General features: G+C 35.6%; 2 protein-coding genes and 1 pseudogene across 6 annotated transcripts; all 3 read left to right on the forward strand.

Annotated features, from left to right (window-relative positions):
* The first annotated feature begins 6 nt into the window (after positions 1–6).
* Positions 7–787, forward strand: LOC111805054 (pentatricopeptide repeat-containing protein At5g24830-like). The gene is made up of 3 exons (XM_023689921.1): positions 7–85; positions 176–309; positions 478–787. The coding sequence occupies exons 1-3, from the start codon at positions 71–73 to the stop codon at positions 671–673; spliced, it is 345 nt and encodes a 114-aa protein (XP_023545689.1). The 5' UTR covers positions 7–70; the 3' UTR covers positions 674–787.
* Positions 788–1,019: 232 nt separating this feature from the next.
* Positions 1,020–5,039, forward strand: LOC111805053 (annotated as a pseudogene).
* A 3,783-nt stretch (positions 5,040–8,822) lies between these two features.
* LOC111805051 (ubiquitin carboxyl-terminal hydrolase 26-like) lies at positions 8,823–23,267 on the forward strand. 5 transcript variants are annotated; one of them, XR_002816605.1, is made up of 16 exons: positions 8,823–9,125; positions 9,355–9,487; positions 9,858–9,956; positions 10,041–10,637; positions 11,343–11,598; positions 11,876–12,615; positions 12,748–12,856; positions 13,031–13,209; positions 14,244–14,528; positions 14,603–14,810; positions 15,539–15,607; positions 17,884–18,111; positions 19,028–19,291; positions 19,681–19,822; positions 21,406–21,600; positions 22,989–23,267. XR_002816605.1 is itself a non-coding variant. In XM_023689920.1 (14 exons), the coding sequence occupies exons 2-14, from the start codon at positions 9,877–9,879 to the stop codon at positions 21,498–21,500; spliced, it is 3,252 nt and encodes a 1,083-aa protein (XP_023545688.1). In that variant the 5' UTR covers positions 8,823–9,125; positions 9,858–9,876; the 3' UTR covers positions 21,501–21,752. The 5 variants fall into 5 exon arrangements, 1 of the variants encoding a protein (XP_023545688.1); XR_002816604.1 differs by lacking the exon at positions 9,355–9,487; XR_002816607.1 differs by lacking the exon at positions 9,355–9,487 and having other exon boundaries at positions 23,003–23,267.
* Positions 23,268–24,958: the final 1,691 nt, after the last annotated feature.

Genomic DNA, 24,958 nt, shown 5'->3' on the forward strand with positions numbered 1-24,958 from the left:
ATATTGCCTAGATTGTTATTTGATTTCGAATTACGAAGTGAAATCCAGAGTAGAATATTCGGCTATCTCGATGATGTTCGCGGCGGTGAGTTATCCTCTACCATTCCTTTATCATACGTTTCTTTGATCAGAATTTTTCGTATATGGTGTTCACATGTTCATTTTGGTGGTTCAGTTTGTAATTGAATCGCCTCCGTCTCACATTTCTGTGGTTGGATTCCTGAACGGAGCCCTTAACTTTCTCAAGCGCGATATTTCTCGGATGTTCGCCGTCTTTAACGGCCTACCTAACGTTGATGCAGTGGCGAGGTAAAACGACTACATATTTCGATCCTTTGGTTTGCTCCGGCTGAAATGAGTGCGAAACTTCATCGACTTTACAGTAATTAGTTGACCTTTTGTCTGTTAGCATTAAGAAATTGAAAGAATTTTAATGAATTTCTTAATGCTTTCTGATTATATACATTACATGCGAAGGCCCAACGAGGATGAGGATTCATTACAGCCTGCTATTAAAAGTTTGATGAAAACTGACGACCATTGCGAGTTGAGATTCTCGGATTGTTTTTCAGAAAAGCGTAATTTTGATGGCGAAGGAGATCCGCAGGCTGTTTTCAACGTGTTGGACGCTCTTGTCAGGGGTAGTTTGGATCGTTTGAAGGCCATGAGGTGATTTTTGCTTTTCTTTAATTATATATGCTTTCACTCTTGTAGTTCGAAATCTCAATACATTATCATCTCTTCATCAACGTGGACGTGCATAGATGAAAGTCATCCTGCTTATTTAATGGATTTTTTTTTTTTTTTTTTTTTTTTTTTTTTTTTTTTTTTTTTTTTTTTTTTTTTTTTTTTTTTTTTTTTTTTGTCCCATATCAATTTAAGGAATTTATTAAAATTAATTTTTAGCTAGATTTATAAAATCTATTAATTTTATTTATTTTTGAAGTTGCATTATTTAAAAATAGCTATGTTTAGTGAAAAAAACTGTTAGACGGAACTGTCCACTTTGAACATAAGTTCTCTAGACTTTGATTGTATGATATTGTCCACTTTAAGCCGACTTTGATTTTGGAGAAGTTGTATGATATTGATTTAGGCTTCTCCAAAATGTCTCACACCAATAGAGAGAATTCACCCTCTAGACTTTGATTGTATGATATTGTCCACTTTGAGCCGACTTTAATTTTGGAGAAGTAATGTCTCACACCAATAGAGAGAATTCACCCGATTCCATTACTAGATTAGACGCGATTCCATTCCTAGATTAGGTAGGTGAGACTTTCGTCTTCCAGCAAAACGAGCCTAAGTATTTCGTGTCATGTCGTATAATAAATGCGGAAATTCAAAAAATGTGAGGTGAAAAACGAATAGAAGAAAGGAGGAGACTGCAGTCTGCTTGGAGGGACGGCGGAGCACAGCCAGCTATAAGAAATTCGCCGCGGCTGTTGATTTCACCGGCGTCGTCGAAACTTTGGGCCTTCCATATTGCCTAGATTGTTATTTGATTTCGAATTACGAAGTGAAATCCAGAGTAGAATATTCGGCTATCTCGATGATGTTCGCGGCGGTGAGTTATCCTCTACCATTCCTTTATCATACGTTTCTTTGATCAGAATTTTTCGTATATGGTGTTCACATGTTCATTTTGGTGGTTCAGTTTGTAATTGAATCGCCTCCGTCTCACATTTCTGTGGTTGGATTCCTGAACGGAGCCCTTAACTTTCTCAAGCGCGATATTTCTCGGATGTTCGCCGTCTTTAACGGCCTACCTAACGTTGATGCAGTGGCGAGGTAAAACGACTACATATTTCGATCCTTTGGTTTGCTCCGTCTGAAATGAGTGCGAAACTTCATCGACTTTACAGTAATTAGTTGACCTTTTGTCTTTTAACATTAAGAAATTGAAAGAATTTTAATGAATTTCTTAATGCTTTCTGATTATATACATTACATGCGAAGGCCCAACGAGGATGAGGATTCATTACAGCCTGCTATTAAAAGTTTGATGAAAACTGACGACCATTGCGAGTTGAGATTCTCGGATTGTTTTTCAGAAAAGCGTAATTTTGATGGCGAAGGAGATCCGCAGGCTGTTTTCAACGTGTTGGACGCTCTTCTCAGGGGTAGTTTGGATCGTTTGAAGGCCATGAGGTGATTTTTGCTTATCTTTAATTATATAGGCTTTCACTCTTGTAGTTCGAAATCTCAATACATTATCATCTCTTCATCAATGTGGACGTGCATAGATGAAAGTCATCCTGCTTATTTAATGGATAATATCGGACGAGGTAAATCTTATTTTTTTTTCCTAAGAAACAATTTCATTGATGTATGAAATTACAAAAAAGGATAAATAATCGAGGGTGATTCCAAAAAGCTTGCAATTTGTTAATAGAGTAGCTTAACTATAAGAAGAAAAGATATTTGTAGATTTACACTAAAGAGATAGCATGATAAACAATGGAATCAAAGAACTTGTCAAAAGGAAGCTCTTTATCCAATAAACTCTTTGGTTTCATATTTCCAATGATTCCAAAGAAAATCCCTGATGGTAGATTTTCACAACAAAGCTTTAGCTTCCTTGAAAGGATGATCGGACAAAACTATGGAAAGAAAAGTCTTGATGTCCCAAGGAAGGGTCAGGTGCCAGCCAAAAGGAGAACAAATTCATTTCAAAATTCCTGAGCATATGGGTAAACCTTGTTTAATGCATGGAATCGTTATATCCTTAAAAGATCGTGATAACTATAAAATTTTACTTGCGCTGACTGCAGATAATTTTGATGAGGCTATTTATTCTTAAGTAGCTGTTGGATAATTCTGTGTTAAATGATTAGCAGATGCTATAATTCATGCTATAGCTCACATTTCCTGGGCACAAACCACTGTGTCCTTAAAGAATAAAGGTACTTATGTGAGCTTAGAATCACCTGAGTCTGCTATAGTTAGTTGTAAGTGAACTTTGCTATCGAGCTATAATTCTCACCATCAATTGAAGGTTTGACGAGAGAGAAGGGACACGAAAAATAAGAGTGTCGGGGGGCATTGCCTCAGTAAGGTTTTAGGGAATTTGTGGGAACTAGTGTAAAACTTGGAGTTCTGAAACTTCTGATCTTTTTACTAAAAACTGGGATTCCTCCACGTTTCTTCATTAAGACATCAATGAGTCCTTTCACATCCATCTTTATATTCACTCAAATTAAGTTGATGTACTTCTCCTGCATAGCCCCTTATTGCTTCTTTAGAGTTGAATATTCATTGAGTGCAATGACTTATGATTGTTGGTGTATTATTATTCCTAGTTGTGATGAGGATAAGAAAATTAAAAAATTGGATGGCTGATGTCATTTATTCTTCTTTTCATCTCCCAATTGTTTTTATGCTATTAAATATATCTAATGATCTTATATGCCTTATATGTTTACAAGGTATCATCTTGTAAAAATCTGTTAAATGCCTAAATTTTTGCAGGGAAAGCATATGTTTAGCGAAGTCAGGTCTTCAGAAATGTTTTTGGGAGGCCGTTTAGCAACCTGACTACACTGCCATGGTTGGGGATTTGTGTTTAAAAGGAAAGTTAGGAGCAGCTCTTTTGCTTCGGAGAAAGTTGATAAGACAAGGTTTTGTTGTTGATTTACTCACACACAATTATCTTCTTAATGGACTGTGTATAAACTGTGATATGGAGATAGCAGATTCTCTTTTTAGGGAAATGTTAGAAAGGGGTCCTTCTCCCAGTTGTGCCACATACAACATTATTATTAAGGGTTTCTGCCTTCATAGGAATATGGATAAAGCTCTCGACCTATTTTATACCATGGCTAATAGTGGTATTAAGCCAAGTAGAATTACCTATAACATACTTTTACATGCATTATGCAAGAGAGGCATCCTGGAGGATGCTCGGAAGCTTCTTGAAGATGTCCTTGATGATGATATTAAAACAACAGTTGATGCAATCACATCAACTATATTAATGGATGGTTACTTTAAAGGTGGAGATATGGTTCAGGCTATTGCTTTATGGTCTGAGATGGTTGAAAAGAAGACAGAGATTGATGTCGTTGCATACAACGTCCTTATTCACGGGCTTTGTTTGAATCAAGATAAGAAAATTGCATTTGGCTGTGTTGTTGATATGATCAAGAGGGGTTTTATTCCGGATATCTTTACATACAACACTCTAATCAGTGATCTTTGTAAAGAGGGCCAATTTGATGAGGTTTACTATATCCATGATGTCATGTCACGAATGGGTGTTTCTCCAGATCATATTTCATACAAAATGATTATTCAAGGTCTATGTATTCGTGGAGATGCTATCAAAGCTAATGAGTTTCTTCATTCAATGTTAGAGAAATCGATGGTGCCTGAGCCTCGTATCTGGAACCTGATAATCGATTGTTATGGAAGGTATGGAGATCTGAGCAATGCAATCTCCATCAGGGATCAGATGTTGGCCACCGGCGTGCTACCAAATGTATTTACTTACAATGCGTTGATTCACGCACAAGTTAAAGGAGGGAACATATTCAATGCTTATTCTCTGAAAAAGGATATGCTTTTGTTAGGTCATTTTCCAGACGTTGTTACTTATAATTTATTGATAAGTGGTGCCTGTAAGTGTGGACAAATTCGTTTTGCCCTTCAATTATATGATGAAATGCTGAGGAAGGGGTACGAACCAGATAAGATAACCTACACAGAACTAATAAGAGGTCACTGTATATGTGGTGACATGAAGGAGGCAGAAGATCTATTTATGAAGTTACATAGATCTGGGTTGCCAATGGATATTGTCCCATTTAAAATTATTTTTGAAAAGTACCATAGAATAGGGGAGTCTGAAATGGCATTTAAATTTTATCAAAGGTGGTTGACAATGATGGCATGAGTAGCTGTTTAACAAAATAAATTGTTCCAGGTTACAGCACTAATGTTGCCATTTTGGCTCACAATCACAGGAGATCTGTGAGATCCCACATTGGTTGGAGAGAGGAACGAAATATTCTTTATAATGGTGTAGAAACCTCTCCCTAGCAGACGTGAGGGGAAGCCCGAATGGAAAGGTCGATTGAGGACAATATCTGCTAGCAGTGAGTTTGGGTTGAAACATTCTTTATAATGGTGTAGAAACCTCTTCCTAGCAGACGTGAAGGGAAGCCCGAATGGAAAGGTCGATTGAGGACAATATCTGCTAGCAGTGAACTTGGGTTGTTACAGAATTGGCGTACAGATCTCTTTTACTGACCAAGTATAATTCGGCCTTCTGTTTGTGGACATTTCTGATGGGTAATGTGCTCCTCCTTAGAGGTATGTGTCCATGCTTATGCTTTATTTCTTAATCTGTTGTTGTCTTTTCACTGTGCATAACATTCTCATGATTCCAATATTCGTTCACAGCTGAATATCAAAGCCTTAATAGCATTAGTCTCTTGTCATAAACTTTCTTCTTTACACATGATGCAATATTACAAACGTTCGAGGTTTATATAATAACATCCTCGGGATCGTTTCTTCTACCACTGTTTCACTGGTTTCAGAACTATATTATGGAGGACAGTTTCAGACACAAAAACCAATTCTGATTTATCATTGTAACTTTTTTCTCTGATTTTTGAAGCAGCTGGTGCAAAAGTTCCAATACCGCGAGCATCTAAACGAGTAACCAATTCAGAAGGTGTTTTGGGGATGAACTGAGCTGTTTGTGTTATTAATGGATTTATGCAGCTGATGAGATGAGAATTGAAACTGTGGCACGAGTCTACTCCTGGCCGAAGTGTGTAGCCCGGCTCCATAACGAGGATGCAGCTGAGATTGTGATTGGAGGAGTTTAAGGTGCAGCCTAACTTGACCCATAGTTGAATGCAGTAACTTTCATTTGTATGATGCAAAGTGGTTGGAGTTACTTGTGATGTCATGGTTAAGATCCTCGCCTTATCGAACTGCTGAGCATCTTGACGTGCAGATGTTTTGTCAGTGAAGTTAGCGATGAACGGTGACGGTGAAGAGCGAACAAACTCCATTTTCCTTCATTGATCTCAAGGCTTGAATGAAACAAAGTAGTCATTGTACAGTTCATAATTGAATACAGTAACTTTCATTTGTATGATGCAAAGTGTCATGACGTCGTGGTTAAGATCCTCACCTTATCGAACTGCCGAGCATCTTGACGTGCAGATCTTTTGTCAGTGAAGTTAGCGATGAACGACGACGGTGAAGAGCAAACAAACTCCATTTCCCTTCATTGATCTCAAGCCAAAGTAGTCATTATACAGTTCAGGTGGAGTTATTGTGACGTTGTGGTTAAGCTCCTCACCGAGCATCTCGACGTGCAGATCTTTTGTCAGCGAAGTTAGCGATGAACACGGCGGTGAAGAGCAAACAAACTCCATTTCCCTTCATTGATCTCAAGGCTTGAATGAAACAAAGTAGCCATTGTACANACGGTGAAGAGGAAACAAACTCCATTTCCCTTCATTGATCTCAAGGCTTGAATGAAACAAAGTAGTCATTGTACAGTTCATAATTGAATACAGTAACTTTCATTTGTATGATGCAAAGTGTCATGACGTCGTGGTTAAGATCCTCACCTTATCGAACTGCCGAGCATCTTGACGTGCAGATCTTTTGTCAGTGAAGTTAGCGATGAACGACGACGGTGAAGAGCAAACAAACTCCATTTCCCTTCATTGATCTCAAGCCAAAGTAGTCATTATACAGTTCAGGTGGAGTTATTGTGACGTTGTGGTTAAGCTCCTCACCGAGCATCTCGACGTGCAGATCTTTTGTCAGCGAAGTTAGCGATGAACACGGCGGTGAAGAGCAAACAAACTCCATTTCCCTTCATTGATCTCAAGGCTTGAATGAAACAAAGTAGCCATTGTACAGTTCATATGGCTTACACTGTGATTGATCTAATAGGGGGCCATCTAGCGGTACATTTTCCAGTACCCTTGGTGTATTCTATCCAAACCAGGAACCAGGAACCAGGAACACTGGCAATGCTACTGACAGACCTGTGGGTTGAGTAACAGTGCTTATGCTAATTACTTTGCAGGGCTGATCAAGTGACTAAAGTTAACCAAGCAGTGGTGTGTCGGTGAAAGACAGTATGTTTGCCTCTCAATAATGGAGTCGACTTGTTCTTTTCCTCGGTCCGACCTACCTTCTAGTCTCGTTCCAACCGAAGAAATCGAGAAAAGAAGACTACATTTAATTACTTATGTACAAGTTTTTTCGTACTTGGATCAGATGGAGTGGGTAGACATGAAACTCTGGAAACAAGGGTAAATATCGACCCTAGGCAATAGGACAACATATCGGAAATGGTCGAAATAGCCCAGTTAGTAAAACGTAGAACTGAAAATCCTCGTGTCACTGGTTCATAGCGGTGACCCATATTGTGCAATGGCTCATGCTGTTTCCCCAGAACGTGGAGCCAAAATCAGTTTCACTTTTTAAATTGCCTTTTTAAATGAACCTTTATATAAACTGTGAGTGCCTCCCCTGTTTACTGTACAGGGATTCGAACCTCCCATTTTAAGTGTGGTGTCTTAATCGCTAAGCAATGTTTATGAATAATTTTTTATTTAAACCTAATTATATTTTTAAATAAAATTTTTATTCACATCATTTTTATATTTTTAAATAAAGTTTTTCTAATTTTAATTCGAGAAGAAATGACCGTCATGAATGTTAGGGGTGTTGAATGAACGATACTAGATGATATGTTAGGGGTGTTGAATGAACGATACTAGATGATAGAGGTGTTAGATGAACGATACTAGATGATAGGGGTGTTAGAGGTATTAGATGAACGATACTAGATGATAGGGGTGTTAGATGAATGATACTAAATGAACGATATTGAATTAACTCAAATTTATTAAAAAAAACTTATTTTTATAATTTTTATTATTATTATTTATACTCATCAAAATTTTAAAAAATAATTTTTAATTATTTGAAAGAGGATTTTTTAAATTATATTGAGAGAAGAAAATTTTAATTAAATATTTAAAAATAAATAAAAATAGATGTTTTATGAAAATTAACAATAAAAATTTGAATAAATAACTCGAGTAACTGAACCAACTCAACTAAAATTTTTATGGTTAAATTGGGTTGAGCGTTGAAAAAATTCACAACTCATACAATTAAATTAAGTCTAAAAAAATGTACAAATATTTAGAAGTACATCCTCAATATTTTTTATTTACTTTATTTAAAAAAACGACATAAACCAAAAATGACTTATTATTTATTAACTTACCAAATTTATTTAGCCAGATCACGTGCAACATGTTCTACACAGCAATATATTCCCCCATTTCAATATTCCCAATGTTTAAATTATTTAATTTCTTTATAAAAAAAACCAATTTAATTTAAATAATCCAACTAAAAAAAAACCAATTTAATTTTATAAGATAATAATTATTTGGTTTTCTCGTAATAACATCACTCTTTTAAAAAATAAATAAAATAACGAGTAAATATTTATTACTATAATTACAATGACCATCTATTTACAAATAAAGTGCAAATAACTCTTAGTTTTTCAATTATTTATTCACTAAAAAGTAATTTTTTGAAAAGTAAATTTTCAAACTGGATTATATTTGGAAATAAATAAATGAATAATTTATTTTCATTAAAAAATGTAAATAAATAACTTGAACCAATAATTTGTAATTATCAAAATGGTAAGACGGTGAAACGGAAATGACCCGACCCGACCCGACCCGAACCATGTTTGGAAGGCTCCAAACTCCGAGTTTATAAAAGAAAATGTAAAATGGAAAATAAATTTACAGTTCTCTCCTTCTCTCTCTCTCTCTCTCTCTCCTGAAGTCCGTTCTGTTCTTCTGACCCGTCTGACCCCTCACCCTTTACAGACCCTGCAACCTCTCTCTCTTTTCTTTCTCCTCACCAATTTTTCCTCTGATTACTAATCACAGTAAACAATGCCACAAAATGCCTTCTCCACAGATTAATCGAATCAATTGTTGCCCGTAAGCTCCGATCACCGGGTTACAGCTTTTGTTTTTCTCCTGATTTCATGTTGTTCTGCGTTTGATCTTCTTCTCCCTTCAGCTCGCGTCAAGCTTCTTCACTTCCTGGTAAACCCTTCAAGTTCTTGCTTCGGATCGTCTTCACTCTTTTGATGGAACTGGGATTTCTTTTTTCTTTGTGGGTTTTTGTTTCGTGGGCGAAAATCCCAATTCGTTTCTTTAGTCTATGCCATNTTTTTTTCTTTGTGGGTTTTGTTTCGTGGGCGAAAATCCCAATTCGTTTCTTTAGTCTATGCCATTTGATTCTCGCATATTTTCCCCTAATTTTGAACTGCAGAATGTTGTGGGTGTTGTTTTGTTTGTGCCATTGGAAATTGTTTTCATCTGTGCTTTTCGAGGAAATTTACTCGGTGTGACAGGTGGGGGGCCTTTATAAGGACTCTATTTCGATATAGGTTTGCTTTGTTCAGGTGGGTGTTTTTTTCCCCCCTCATTTATTGTTGATTTTGTCAAAATGGACCTCCATGGGTGAAGTTGTTTGTCTAAGGGATTTTCNCCCCCCTCATTTATTGTTGATTTTGTCAAATGGACCTCCATGGGTGAAGTTGTTTGTCTAAGGGATTTTCCCCCTTTGAAAGAGATAAGAATATCATGAAAGATTGTCGATGTAGTTAAGGAACTCAACCCCGCGTGTTCTTTCTTTGCTCTAGCAGACTTTTGGTTTTGGTTGCTAATAATCTCATTTCTTTATCACTTTTCTGTTTTGATGTTGGCTAAGGTAACTCATTCTACGTTATGAATGCTACATTGAGTTGAAAGGGTGTTTTGTTCTGTACCCAGAATTAGTTTGTCTTCAAGGATGAGCCGGCCGACGACACGTAGTAAGAACAAAAGGCATAAACAAGAGGACAATGCTGATAACAGTTCTGATTTATTGAGGTAATAATGATTTTGTTTTCCATTCTTTTGCACGGATTTGTAGCCTGTATTAAGGAGTTCTGAATCAAGTTTAATCATTTACAGGAAAATTCACTCATCTGGGGCAATAACCAATGATGACATCAATCAGCTATATATGATATGGAAGCCGACTTGTCAAGGATGCCGGGTGAATAATAAGGATAACCCAAATTGTTTCTGTGGGTTGATTCCACCTCCTACTGGTAGCAGGAAGGTTGGCTTATGGCAAAAGATTTCAGAAATTGTGCAAGCATTTGGTTCAGATCCTTCCAAGGATCAACGTACTTCTCCTGACTTTCCTGCTGGTCTTACAAATCTTGGTGCAACATGCTATGCTAATAGCATCCTTCAGTGTCTGTACATGAACAAGTGCTTCAGGGAAGGCATATTTTCGGTTGAGTCAGACGTTCTGAAACAAAATCCGGTTCTAGATCAGCTTGTACGTCTCTTTGCTCTCCTCCATGCCAGTAAATTGGCTTTTGTGGATTCATTCCCTTTCATAAAAACACTGGAGTTAGATAATGGAGTCCAGCAGGATAGTCACGAGTTCCTGACTTTGCTTCTTTCTCTGCTGGAACATTGCTTAAGTCACTCAAAAGTTTCTAAAGCAAAAACTATCGTTCAAGATCTTTTCCGTGGAAGCGTGTCTCATGTAACTACGTAAGTAGAATTTATTTTACCAGAGTCGAGTTGAATAGCTTTACCAATTAATATTGTGATTGCATTATTATTCCATAATTCTCGTTCTTCTCTTACTTTTTGATCGATTATACATCCTCTCATATCTTCATATCTCATTTTGTCAAGTGTAGACTGTTGTATGCTTTTAAGTTTAATCGTTCACTGGATCATATTTGTTTCTTCCAGTACTGTATAATTCATTTGATGGTCAGTTCTTTCTGTTGATTTTGTTAGATATGAATGTATCTATGTTGTGTGTTTTTGGCTCGGCTCGTCTGGTTGAACCAGTGAGTTTAGTTTGAAAATGGTTGGTGCCTATTTATTTTGAAAGGATACATCACTTTGGGTTCTAGCTGCTGCCGCCTTTCAATTTTCAATTTGTTGGTCACTGATTCTCTGTTCAGCTAGTCTACAGTCTATTATGCCTCTTATGAAGCTATGACACAAATTTTATTGATTAATTTTATGCATAGAGCATTGATTTATGTCATTTTCTGAAAATTAGGTGGCTTGTACATTTCTCTTTGTATGGCCTTTTCTTCAATATATGGTCTATGTTTCTTATCAAAAGGAAAAAAATAAACAATCCCCCAAAATATTGTTCCCTACTTCTTTGCACAATTTATTCTAGGTTTCCGTTGATTTAAGTTTAAGTTGATAATGATATCCTGACTTCATATTTAGGTGCTCACAGTGCGGAAAAGATTCAGAAGCCTCTTCCAAAATGGAGGACTTCTATGAGTTGGAGTTGAATGTTCTGGGCTTGAAAAGCTTAGATGAAAGTTTAAATGATTATCTTAGTGTGGAAGAGCTTCATGGTGATAATCAATACTTTTGTGAGTCATGTAGATCCAGAGTTAATGCTACACGCAATATCAAGCTACGTACGTTGCCCCCTGTTCTAAATTTTCAGCTTAAGCGATGTATTTTTCTTCCAAAGGTACTGAAAATCATCACATCTCTTTACTGGCTCTCAGTAACTAATGTCATTTGAGAAGTAATCACCAGTTTATGTGTTTTCATGTTGGTTCATTCTGTCAAGTATAACCATTTATTGAACTTCCTTCTCAGTTTTCACAATTGTGAGAAGATCTTTAAAAAACATTTGGCGGGTGATATAAGTTTTGTACGGTCGATTTTCGCCTTTTATTTTTGTTTCTTTTTCCATTCTAACTCCTCCTTTGGGTTTGATTGTTATTGTTGCTTTGTGTCAGCAGACTACAACGAAGAAGAAAATCACATCTGCATTTTCTTTTCCTGGAGTGTTGGATATGCGGGACAGGCTAGCTGAATCTTCTCAGTCTGAATCAATATATGATTTGTCAGCAGTTCTGATTCATAAAGGTACCGCTGTCAACAGTGGCCATTACGTAGCTCACATCAAGGATGAAAACACAGGGCAGTGGTGGGAATTTGATGACGAAAATGTCTCAAAATTAGGTCATCATCCGTTTGCAGAAAAATCATCAAATGCTAATTCTAAATCTGTTAGAGCCGAGTTAGCTTCCAAGGAAGAAGTAAATGTTACTGTTGAAGGGAATCCAACGAATGGGGTTCAGCAATCATCAGAGACCGGTACCTGTTGTTCCACTGACATCTTTTCATCTAATGATGCCTATATGTTGATGTATAATTTAAGAGGCACTGGGAAGACCACAAAAAAAGTTACTAGCTCTAATGCTGATAGTAAAGAAGTAGAAGGCAACATGGTTCCTTTCCAGGATGGCTTGTCTCTTCCATCACATCTGTGTGATGAGATAAGTAGTTTAAATGAATCCTTTGTTATAGCTTGCCAAGAATATGAATCAAAGAAGAAAGTTGAACTGGGCTTTATCAATGATCGAAGACAGGAGGTCCGATCAATTCTTTCTGAAGCCCCCGTTCACTCACTTGAGGAACCCTTTTGTTGGATTTCCATAGACTGGCTTCGCCAGTGGGCTGATAAGGTCTCCCCACCGTAAGTACATAAATAATATTTGTTCTTTTTCTTTTGAAGTTGTTCTAAGGTTTGTCCTTGTTGCTTGCTTGATGGCCATAAATGAAGCTATTGTCGCTTGTTTGTGACACTGTACTTTTTTATGGTTTGCAGCATTCTTGATAATTCGCCTATACAGTGTTCGCATGGAAAAGTTCCGATATCAAAGGTTACCTGCATAAAGAGATTGTCCATCAAGGCTTGGGACAAGCTGTTCTCCAAGGTATGTGCTTCAATTGTTCTATCAAGAATTCTACACATTGTATATCTCTCCTTGGCCTTAGGGTTTCATCCTTGTGTGATCCTTAGTACATACACTGTTCTCGATGTTATTTTAGCACTGAATTCGTCTTTTTCGTATGACTGACTTCTCTTTCTGCAATCTTGTAAAATTTAGTATGGTGGGGGCCCCAAACTGACGAATGAAGATATCTGTATGGATTGCCTTATTGCTGGTGCTCAAAATGTAGTTTGCGCTGACGGCTACAGGGACCGAAGAATATCAATGAAAGAAATTGCGTTGAGTGCACTTTCGGGCAGTTATCCAAATGGAACATATATCGTTTCTAGGACATGGTATTGTTTCGAAATTCTTGGATTTTCTTGTCATGCTGATTAGCTGATGCTTCGTTAGCAAATGAACTTGCTTCTTGCTTGAGTGTTAAACACCTGTGGCCTTGTTAAATGTTGATTTATTCTTATCTGCAATTCTGCTGTTCTCACAACCATGTTTGTTTCTCCTTTCTTCTATGGTTTCTTTGAAGCCATAAAATCCAATAGGACATAGAAATGGATTAGATTCATCCAGATTGTCTAGGCTTCAGCTTTGAAGGGTTTATGATTGAAACTTATATGCAGCAAGTCAATGATACTACTGAGAAGAACTGTGTCAATTGAAAGAACAAAAAAATTATGCTATAATTAGAAGCCATTAAGGAAAAGATGGTCTTGAGTTTCTTTGGTTCTTTTGCTCAGCATATTAGTTTGGAGAGAGATATCTTTTCGTATACTTATGTTAGACTATCACGAGTATTAGATATAAATTAAAGAAACTTCCATATGAAATCCTGACCTTCCTTGGATGGGAATTTTCCCAAATCCCCGTTGCAATCAAGACTTCGGATTAGCTGTGAGTCTTGAGCAAGAAGCCATCTATCCTGAAAGTGATGAAGACGGAATCGTTCATGATCTACATTAGAGAAATCTACTTCACAACTTCTCGATCTTCGAGTTTCTATTTAAATCTGAATCCCCAGAAAGAAGAATCAGCATTCCAGATGTGACTGACTTTTAGGTTCTTGGTTTTCATCAAAACCGAAATTTTAAGGTAAAGTGGTAGAAAAAGAGGCATCCCCAATTGAAAGTCCTCCCCAAAGTATATACCAATTTGACTATTTTATCAAGGAGGCTCTTCATTTTGAAGATGTCTATGCTCCATCCAAGGGCCTGTAGAGAAACCAAATGATGGAGATGTAGACATCAATCACCCTAATTTAAACCACAGTGCTGTTGTCTATTACTGTTGTCTCAAACTTCTATATAGTTCCCTTGATCTCTGAGTTATACTGTGCAGCCCATGTATCACTCATGCTTCTCTATAATGCTTGTAGGTTGCAACAGTGGGTTAAACGGAAAATTCTTGATGCTCCTTCTGAAGCCGATGCAGATCCGACAGCCTCAATCAGGTGTCCTCATGGACAACTTTTGCCCGAGCAAGCTACTGGAGCTAAGCGAGTCCTGGTTCCAGAAGATCTCTGGTGTTTCTTACATGAAGATGCTATTACTCTAAAACCTGATGATCCTATAGGGGTTCCAACTTTTCCCTCAGATGCACGACAGTGTTCTCTGTGCAGTGAGGAGTTATCTGAAGTGGCAGTCATGGAAGATTCAATAAGGTCATTTCATTACGTTCGAGTGAACTTATATTTGATTTACTTGAAGAATTGCCTAACCTTTTTTTATCTTTCAGAGGAGTGAAGCTTAAACAGCGACAAAATCATGAAAGGTTAGCCGTTGGAAAATTCATTCCGCTTTCTCTGCACTGCAAGTATTATTTGGTGCCTACCTCATGGCTTTCAAAGTGGAGAAACTACATCAATGCAAGTGGAAAGAGTGCTTCATTTGTAGAGAAGCCTGAAGATTTGGATGGCGTGATCAATTTTCTGAGGTGTGAAAAGGTAATGTGACTTACTGACTTCTTGAGATTTTTCGATTATTAATTCTCCATTGAACTCATTTTAGGCAGCATTCATAATGCATGGTGTCATTTGATTATTTAAATTTTTATACCCTTGATATGAAACTCTTAGGATTTGATCTAAGAATCCCAAAAACGATAAGAAATCCACCCAAGGGAAAGTTTTGGAGTGAATTACCTTGATGATCAAGATCAAAAGTAAAGAAAACTCGTGATTCGAATCAAGATCTTGAATGACTCTAGCATGCAAATCTAAACACAAGAAATGTAAAGGAACAAGCTCATAACTTAAGAAGCATAATATGCAAACTTCATTTTTAATATCCAAAATCTTCCTACGAAAGCAACAACGTGAATGACTATTTATAGCCTTAATACCATAATGACCATTAACTAATTATACTTAAAACTTTAAAATTAAAAAATACAATAAAACCTCCCTAAATCCAAACATGTATGGTATAATCTTGTGATCTACCATGAAGTTTTTGTGGCATGATTGAGACACCTTATTTCGTATCAAAATTCCTCGGGCTCAATTTGACCGTGATTGTGAAGCATGGTTCTAAATGTTTTTCTATTGATCTTAAAATCATTTATTTTTGTTTCAGGTTTATCACTCTCTTAGTTTGAGCTCTTATGAGTTTTTTCCTTCTAATTTTTGAATAATTGCTGCAATTTGACTTATGTATGTGTATTTGGATGCAGCATTCACGCCTCCTTAAAAGGCCTCCTGACCTGATCTGCAAACGTGGTACGGTGCAGCAGAAGTCCACTGTAAGTATACTTCACAACTTTATTCGAATGCAATATTTTCTCCTTCGCTTGCAACATTATTTTATTTTATATATATTATTTATTACTTTTCGGGAAGAAATGATGAGTTCATAGATAAATAAAAGGTTAAATTAATAAAAATACTCTTCAACTTTGTACTTTATCTAAAAATATTCCTGAACTTTCAAAAGTTCAACAATATCCTTAACTTTCAACAAAGTTTCAAAAATACTCTTATCGTTATTTTAAATGGAAACCGATAATATTTTGTTTCAAAAATACCCTTGAACTTTCAAATTTTCGTTAATACACTTGAAAAGTTTTAGAAACTTCAAAAATACACTTAAGTTTTTTTAAAGTGTTCAAAAATACATTTGCCGTTAGTATATGAACGGAACGGTTAGTATCACGTTTCAAAAATATCCATGAACTTTCAAAAGTAGCATTAAACACCCTTAAAATTTTAGAAAAAAGTTAAGAAAGTTATTGCCATTAGTATTTAGACAGAAACCGTGTATCTACACTTCACAGATCATCTCCATCTTTGTTATAATCTCTCTCCTCTACTTTTAACCCATGAGTCAACCATTTCTCATTTCTCATATTCTTTTCCTTGATTATTGAATACACTCTTGATTCTCTGATTTCATTCCTCAATCTCTAGAACTTCTCCCATTACTTTTTCTTTTCTCTTCTTCAATATCAAAACTTTAAATAGAAAAGATGGGCTCTCTCATACATGAGCATTTTCAAACATAAACATAAGAAACTTTAACATCCAATTTCATTAAGATTAGCTTGAATTGGGAAATAATTAACTTGAAAACAAATTGTCTATTTGGATGTTGAAGTTTTTTATATTCATGCTTGGAAATACTCATAAAGGAGAGAATTTCTCATTTTTTATTAAAAGTTTTGATAGGTAAGGAGAGAGAGAGNTTATTCATGCTTGGAAATACTCATAAAGGAGAGAATTCCTCATTTTTTATTAAAAGTTTTGATAGGTAAGGAGAGAGAGAGGGAAAAAAAAAAAGAAGAAGAGAAATGTGGGAAATTTTAGAGATTGAGGAACAAACAAAAGGGATTAAGTGGGTCTTCAAGAACCGAGAGACAAAAGATAAGGAATGAGGAATTGTTGAGTCATAGGTTGAAGTAAACGAGAGAGAAAATCAAAGAGGAAGATAATCTATGAGGTGTAGATAAACGGTTTTTGTCCACCTACTAATGATAGTAAGTTTTTAATACTTTCTTTTTAATAAAGGATATTAATGTTACTTTTGAGAGTTCATGGGTATATTTGAAACGTGGTACTAACAGTAATGGTATTTTTTTAACTTTAAAAAAAGTTAAAGGGTGCTTTTGATATTTTTTTTTAAAGAAGTTCACGGGTATTAATCAAACTTCGGAAAGTTCAAGGATATTTTTTTGAACACTTGAAAATTCAAGGGTATTTTTTAAACAAAGTATTAACGGTTTCCATCCAAAACTATTGGTAAGAGTATTTTTTAGTTTTTTTCTTTTTTAAAGTTTAAGGTATTATTGAAACTTTTGAAAGTTCGGGAGTAATTATATTAATTTTGCCATAAATACAATATACAAGAGGTCATATACAAATGAAATCTACAAACAAGAGATAATATCCCAAAAGCCCATGGGAGGGTTACAAAAAACTCTTCAACTTAGCCAAAAGAGTCCATTGAGTTGTTGAAAATATGAGTATTCCTTTCCAACCAAAGTTCCATATTAAGGCTCTGATGATGTTGCACCATAGGGTTCCTTTATATATATATATATATATATATATATATATATATATATAGATATATACATATATATTTAGTTTGATTTATTATTCTTTTATTAATATTATCTTAAAACATTCTTTGATTACATAGACAATCACATGACTCTGAACTCGGTTGTTATTAACCTTCATTGAACTTATAAGAGAATTTCTTTTAATGATATTTGGAACGAGAACTTGTCAAAGGGTCAAAATTGCAACACTATTTAAAGCTCAAGGTTAAAATTAAGAGGTAAAATTTGATGAAATTGAAAGTTATTGGTTAAAATTGATAGAACTTGACAAGCTTAGAGGTGAAAATTGATTTTCTCATTTTTTGTAGTAATTTACTGTGACTTCTCTAACACAATTTCTGAAATTTACTCTCCTTCATGGTGAATAATGTGATTATAAATCTTATGAAGTAAAAAAAATGTTTCCCTTAAAATTTCATATCTTTTTACGTCTTTCTTTTTTGTTCCCTCAATTTTAGGCAGATGTTTTAACAATCATTTCAGAGAACGACTGGAAATTCTTCTGTGAAGAGTGGAAAGGTAGCGAGGCACGCGGCATCTCTGCCGTGATTGAGTCAAGTAGTTGTGTAGGGAATGATATGAATGGATCCTCCAAAGAGAAGTCAATGGCTGAAGAGAATCTCAGTTCCAATGATGAAGTTAGTAATGGGGACTTCAAACAACTAATACTTAAGACTGATCCTGAGGTAACCTTGAACCTTAAATCTATTTCCATTTGTTAGGGTTAGTTGTATTTTTTATATAGTTTCTATAGCTTTTGAGAGAAAACACACATAGAAGAAATTATAAACCAAACAAACTACAAAAATTCAAACAGGTTTCTTAAAACATTCCAAAAAGTTCTTCAATTGCTACAACCAAATATCTAGATATGTCCATGGAACCGGGTGGGGACGGCGAAGCCTTCCCCATCCCCATCCTCGCCACCCCGCAAAATTCCTCATTTATTTTGGTGGGGATTGGGTTCCCCATGGATGTCTTTTTTCCGTTTATTATTCTTTAAAAGAAATAGTCATCTTAACGAAACTTTGTTAAAACAACCATGATGGCAATAAATGCAAAAAACGCAAACATCCCAAATGACAAGTAAATTAGTCTAAGTAGCAACAAAAAAACGAATCCAAATGTCAAAAACATTTGTTATTATAAAACTCAAACAAATGGAAGCAAAACATAAAACCTATTGGAACTTGGAGGACATAAAACCATTGGAACTTGGAAGTGGAATTTAGAAAGTATTTCTTCTTTGAAAATATTTTTATATTTAGCGTGGCCTGTTTGGTAGGTAATCTGGGTTCTCTTGTACGTTTTCAAATTCATTGGGTTCAGCGAATATGCGTTCAACAGATATAATTAAAGCTCGAAGTAACCATAAAATGATCTATCTCCCTTTCTTTGCCTTGAAGAAGTCGTCTGTTTCCCTCAATATAAATCATCTATTAATTATATATTGATAGGTTTTAAAGAAAGAAAACTGTTTTGGATTAGATATGAACAGGGCTTGAATTTCTCAACTACCTTGCGATATTTAAGTTGTTGCCTTGATACTTGAAATCTTGCTTGCTTAATTGGTCCTAATAAAGTGGTCTGTCAATCGAGCAGATATGTGAAGAATGTATAGGAGAACAAGAAAGCTGCGAGCTAATGCAGAAACTAAATTATATTGGTGAAGATATTTGTGTATATTTCTCCCGGGGGAAGGAAGCGCCAAAATCAATTTTGGAAGCTCCCGAATCCACCTTTGATCCAGATCGCCGAATCTCAAAGCGTGCAAGAAAGACAAATTCCGGGAATTTTGTTAATCTGAAAGTATCTGGTTCAACTTCAGTATACCAGCTAAAAATGATGATATGGGAATGTTTTGGGGTAAGCTTTGCACAACAGATGGATATGATGCTTGAATTGGTTTTCTGAAACCATCTTTCATGGTCTATGCTTGAATCGTGTGCCCAAATATTTATTTATTTTATGTTAATTCATGTGTTTATACAAATGATAAGCCTACAGACCCAGAGATAGTCTGTTTTTCTGGATCTTATAAGGCATTATGTGGGGGAAAACTTAGTTTTTTTTTTCTTTGAACTTGCATTTTGGTGAACCAAGCTTTGGACTATTTTCTAAAGCAGTCTGTTATGTTTATGCTGTGACTGTTTGTGTTTCGAAAAAATGATAAGACGGTATGTACGAACTCAAAAATAGGAAATTAATTATGACGTTTTATGTTTCGAACTCACGTGGAAAACTTGTTTCTGCAGGTTGTGAAGGAAAACCAGATACTTCGCAAGGGTAATAGGATTATCGATGGAGAAACGGATACTTTGGCAGACAAGAATATATTTCCTGGGGATAAACTATGGGTAACGGATTCGGAGATTCATGAGCATCGAGATATTGCTGGTAATTTCAATTTTCTTGCTCAAATTGTTGTATAAATTCAAGTCTAAATCATGCAAGGTTTTTCTTCTTTTGATGTTGGTTTGGATCTGATAAGTGTTCTCCATTTAGGTGATTTTAGATACACTAACTCTATATGTCTGCCTGCTCACCGAATTCTTGGATAAGCTCTATTCACTTAGGACCCATCAATAATATAAAATGCCTCTTGTGATCTAGCCTAATCTGTAACAGCCACCGTTAACAGATATTGTCTGCTTGGGCTCGTTACGTATTGCCGTTAGCCTCACGGTTTTAAATCGCGTCTGCTAGGGAGAAGTTTCTACACCCATATAAAGAATGCTTTGTACCTATCTCCAACCGATGTGGGATCTCATAATCCACCCGCCTTCGGGGCCTTAGCGTCCTCGTTGGCACTCGTTCCCTTCTCCAACCGATGTGGGATCTTACAACTCACTCCCCTTAGAGGCCTAGCTTCCTCGCTGGCACACTGCCCAGTGTCTAGCTCTGATACCATTTGTAACTGTCCAAGCCCGCCGCTAGTAGATATTGTCCGCTTTGGCCTATTGTGTATCGTCGTCAGCCTCACGGTTTTAGAATGCGTCTGCTAGGGAGAGGTTTCCACACCCTTATAAAAAATNCTATATGTCTGCCTGCTCACCGAATTCTTGGATAAGCTCTATTCACTTAGGACCCATCAATAATATCAATAATATAAAATGCCTCTTGTGATCTAGCCTAATCTGTAACAGCCACCGTTAACAGATATTGTCTGCTTGGGCTCGTTACGTATTGCCATTAGCTTCACGGTTTTAAATCGTGTTTGCTAGGGAGAAGTTTCCACACCCATATAAAGAATGCTTTGTACCTATCTCCAACCGACGTGGGATCTCATAATCCACCCCCCTTCGGGGCCTTAGCGTCCTCGTTGGCACTCGTTCCCCTCTCCAACCGATGTGGGATCTTACAACCCACTCCCCTTAGAGGCCTAGCTTCCTTCCTGGCACACTGCCCAGTGTCTAGCTCTGATACCATTTGTAACTGTCCAAGCCCGCCGCTAGTAGATATTGTCCGCTTTGGCCCACTGTGTATCGTCGTCAGCCTCACGGTTTTAGAACGCGTCTGCTAGGGAGAGGTTTCTACACCCTTATAAAAAATGTTTCGTCCCCCTCTCCAATCGATGTGAGATCTCACACCATCACAATTATGTAACTGGTAGCTTCTGCATCTATTAAACTTTTTTGGGGCTTTTTGATGGCTTACTGTAGACATTGAGTGACTGTTACTTTGGCGGAGTCTGTTACTGCAGCGAATCGCGATCTTCTAACAAAATAGTGCATTGTTGTACTACCCCATTTATGCCTGGAATTATCGACAATGCATTTTACAACTCTCTTAGCATTCTCATAGGTTNGTAACGCATTATTGTACTGCCATCTATGCCTGGAATCATCGACAATGCATTTTACAACTCTCTTAGCATTCTCATAGGTTTTCAATAAGTTTGGAGCTTTCTTGTTTCATATCTTAAAAAAAAAAAAAAGTGGTCGTTAATGTCCTTGACTTGTATGCTTGGTGATGGACAGATGAGCTTTCTGATCCCAAAATGAACATGCAACATACCGAGGAAGGGTTTCGTGGAACGCTTTTGGCTGCAAATGTTTCATCTGAAGTTGTTTAAGAAGCACTGAAACTTGAGGGCGCCTGCTGCCTGTATTTACAAAATTTTGTAGATGTTCATAATCAAGGAAAAACTATTGGATTATCCTCAGCATTTTGATGTAAGTTTTACCTTTTTCATTTCGTTTCACGTCTTGTTCGGTTTTTATTGTGCTAGACTAGTCGTCAATCTTGTTTTCAGCTACACAACTGGAACCCACAGTTTAATATAGTTTGTTTTGGCCAACCTTGTTTGGAAGCCTTTTTTGTATTAGGCTGTTCATGATCTTTTTAGTTTCTGAATGATTTCTCATCCGAAGAAAGAATATCTAGACACTCAAGGATTGGTTAATGGCCCTTGGTTTTAGCTTGGCTTGTATTGTGATGTATTAACGCTTTATGCTTAAACGAAATGAACACAATGAACGCTGGGGACATGTTTATTTGAGCTTGAACTTTACAAATGTTAAATCAATCTCGGAGCTTTCAATTTTCATGTCTAATATGTTCGTGATGTTTAAGAAATGTTGAATAGGTTAAGACTTAGAGACCTATTTGACACAAAATTGAAAGTTTAAAGACGTAATAGACGCAAATGTCAAAATTTGAGGACCAAACAAGCACACGGGTTAAGGTTTAGGGACCAAACTTGTAATTAACCTTATTTGAACTCCATTGTTATCTGCTGCAAAAGTGAAAAAGAAAAATAAGAACAGTTGCCATTTTACATTCATAGTCTTAATATATCAAATCTTTGAATCACTTTGAAGGGTTTCCATCTTATTTAGGNGACATTCATATTCTTAATATTTCAAATCTTTGAATCACTTTGAAGGGTTTCCATCTTATTTAGGNCGTGATGTATTAACACTTTATGCTTAAACGAAATGAACACAATGAACGCTGGGGACATGTTTATTTGATCTTGAACTTTACAAATGTTAAATCAATCTCGGAGCTTTCAATTTTCATGTCTAATATGTTCGTGATGTTTAAGAAATGTTGAATAGGTTAAGACTTAGAGACCTATTTGACACAAAATTGAAAGTTTAAAGACGTAATAGACGCAAATGTCAAAGTTTGAGGACCAAACAAGCACACGGGTTAAGGTTTAGGGACCAAACTTGTAATTAACCTTATTTGAACTCCATTGTTATCTGCTGCAAAAGTGAAAAAGAAAAATAAGAACAGTTGCCATTTGACATTCATATTCTTAATATTTCAAATCTTTGAATCACTTTGAAGGGTTTCCATCTTATTTAGGATCTTATAATCTTCTTGCATTGCTTTTTAGTCATATCTTGTCAAGGCTATGCTGTTTATCCTTTCGTTTTTGTTCGAGAAATCGTACTTAGTGTATTGGTTGGACCGAACTGCTCGAATTTCCAGTCCATTCTTATTGAAACTATGCATGAAATTCTCTCAAAACATCCATTATGGAGCCAAGTTAGTTGTGTTGTTCATACTGCTTATGTATTTACCTTCTTAAGGTCTCTGCTATCATTTTCAGAACACTTTTGTCAGGGAAGGAAGCCATGAAATGGACTGTGGGATACACTGCTTTCGGATTCACTGGACGATGCTACCGACGATCGAACGGAAAATTACGCTACAGGATTTGGTTGAGCCCCAACCACAGAACTAGTCTTTAGTTTTTACCTTCACGTACATTGGGTGGCTGTATATCATGTTCAAAATATCAAGAACATTTGAATTTGCTGATTTCTCCTTTACATGATGTATAGAATGTTTACGGTAATGATGCACATTACAGTGTCCATCTTCTGCTAGATTTCAGGAGGACCATNAGTCTCTCTTTCTTCTGCTAGATTTCAGGAGGACCATTGCTTTGTAGTTGTTCTCGTCCCACCGAGTGGACCTCCCTACAAGGACGAAGATTTTCTATCAGGTGTGCTTCAACTTCGAGAGATTGAAATTATGTTTATGAATGCGATAATGTGATATACTCTTTTAATGATTCAAGACATGTTGAATCATGTTGTTTGAAGAACATGAACTCGAGTTAGATTGTGTCTGAATTTCAGGGTAGGTTCCTACTTTGTGGAAAAGAAAAACATGAACTTGAGTTGGGTTTTAAAGCATTATTTCAAAGTTCTTCAAAAAAGGGTCACAATGTTAGTGTCAAGAAAAGTTGATGTTAAATTTGGTTAGGGATTATATACGGGTGATTTTCCATTTATTTTCGTGGAGATTGGGTATCTCATGTAGGATTATATATATAAGTGAAGCAGGGATTTGGGCTAGGACGGAGACAAAGATCGATCACGTGTAGCTAATAGAGAAAAATCTATTTCCACTCTTTCTATTTTCGGTTTAAATAGAAATTTTTCATCCCGTCGAGAGAGTTAAATGAACATCTCTACTCGAGTCTCATGATTACATTCAACAATAGATTACCAAATAGATTTTATTATCTTTTTGGTGGTTTCAGTTTAAGCCTAGTTTATGACGTTTTAAAATCTAGGTAATTACCATATAGGTTTTATTATCTTTTTTAGAGATGAATAAAGAGGAGAGAAATGCACCCTCTAATTATTTTTCGTTGCTTCTAAGTTTCTATCAATTAATTAATTGATATAAATATTATAAATTAATTTAAGTGCATTTAAGTCTCTATTAATTAAATATTTTTAACTTAGTTTTAATTTATTTTAAGTTTCTATTTATTAATTAATTTATATAAATACTTTTAGTTAATTTTAATCTTTTTTCCAAAAGCAAAAATTATAAAACAAAAAGAACAATTAAATAATACCAAAGCTTATGAGCTTTAGAGTAATTTTAGTGGAACATATATATATATATATATATATTATATTTAATTTCCTAAGTATTTATTTATTATTTATTCTTCTTAACAACTTTTGTTTTTTTTAATATATATTGAAATTGAGTAACAAATTTTAATTTAATATTTGAAAATAAATAAAAATGTTTTACAATCTAACATTTTATTTTTATTAAACATAAAAAATTGAATAAATAACTTAAAAAACTCGAACCAACCCAACTCATGAGCACCTCTAATAAAAACTTAAACCTCTACTCAAGAACATAATAAAAATCTTGCTAGTCGAACTATACTTATGCTAACCATTATGTTTTGATCACTATTATTTTTTTAGTTTAGGAACGTGAAATTCGAATTTCTGACCTCTTAATTAATTATATATGTTTTAATAAACTGAATTATAGTTAGCGATTATAAATGGATTGATCTATCGACAAGGTAATTAGTATTTTTATTTAATTTAGAACAAAAATAGTATATAATGTTATCATTATATAAAAATTAAAATAAAAATGGATAAAAAAGAGGTCTATTACGCAGTAATTTCCACTTTTTTTTATTTTAGAAAATGTTATTTAAATTATTTTCCGGGCGACCGTACGATCGAAAAATAAGGGATTCAGCTTACAAACAGCCGCCACGTGTTCCCCATAATTCATCGCATCATC

This window comes from Cucurbita pepo, chromosome LG11 (genome assembly GCF_002806865.2).
Source record: "Cucurbita pepo subsp. pepo cultivar mu-cu-16 chromosome LG11, ASM280686v2, whole genome shotgun sequence".
NCBI lineage: Eukaryota > Viridiplantae > Streptophyta > Magnoliopsida > Cucurbitales > Cucurbitaceae > Cucurbita > Cucurbita pepo.

Bases quoted from the DNA above. Each gene is read 5' to 3' on its own strand.
- LOC111805051 (XM_023689920.1), top strand. From the start codon at position 9,877: ATGAGCCGGCCGACGACACGTAGTAAGAACAAAAGGCATAAACAAGAG. The intron at 12,616-12,747 runs GTAAGTACATAA...TATGGTTTGCAG, and splicing joins GCTGATAAGGTCTCCCCACC to CATTCTTGATAATTCGCCTA. The intron at 13,210-14,243 runs GTATTGTTTCGA...TAATGCTTGTAG, and splicing joins TATATCGTTTCTAGGACATG to GTTGCAACAGTGGGTTAAAC.
- LOC111805054 (XM_023689921.1), top strand. The intron at 310-477 runs GTAAAACGACTA...TTACATGCGAAG, and splicing joins AACGTTGATGCAGTGGCGAG to GCCCAACGAGGATGAGGATT.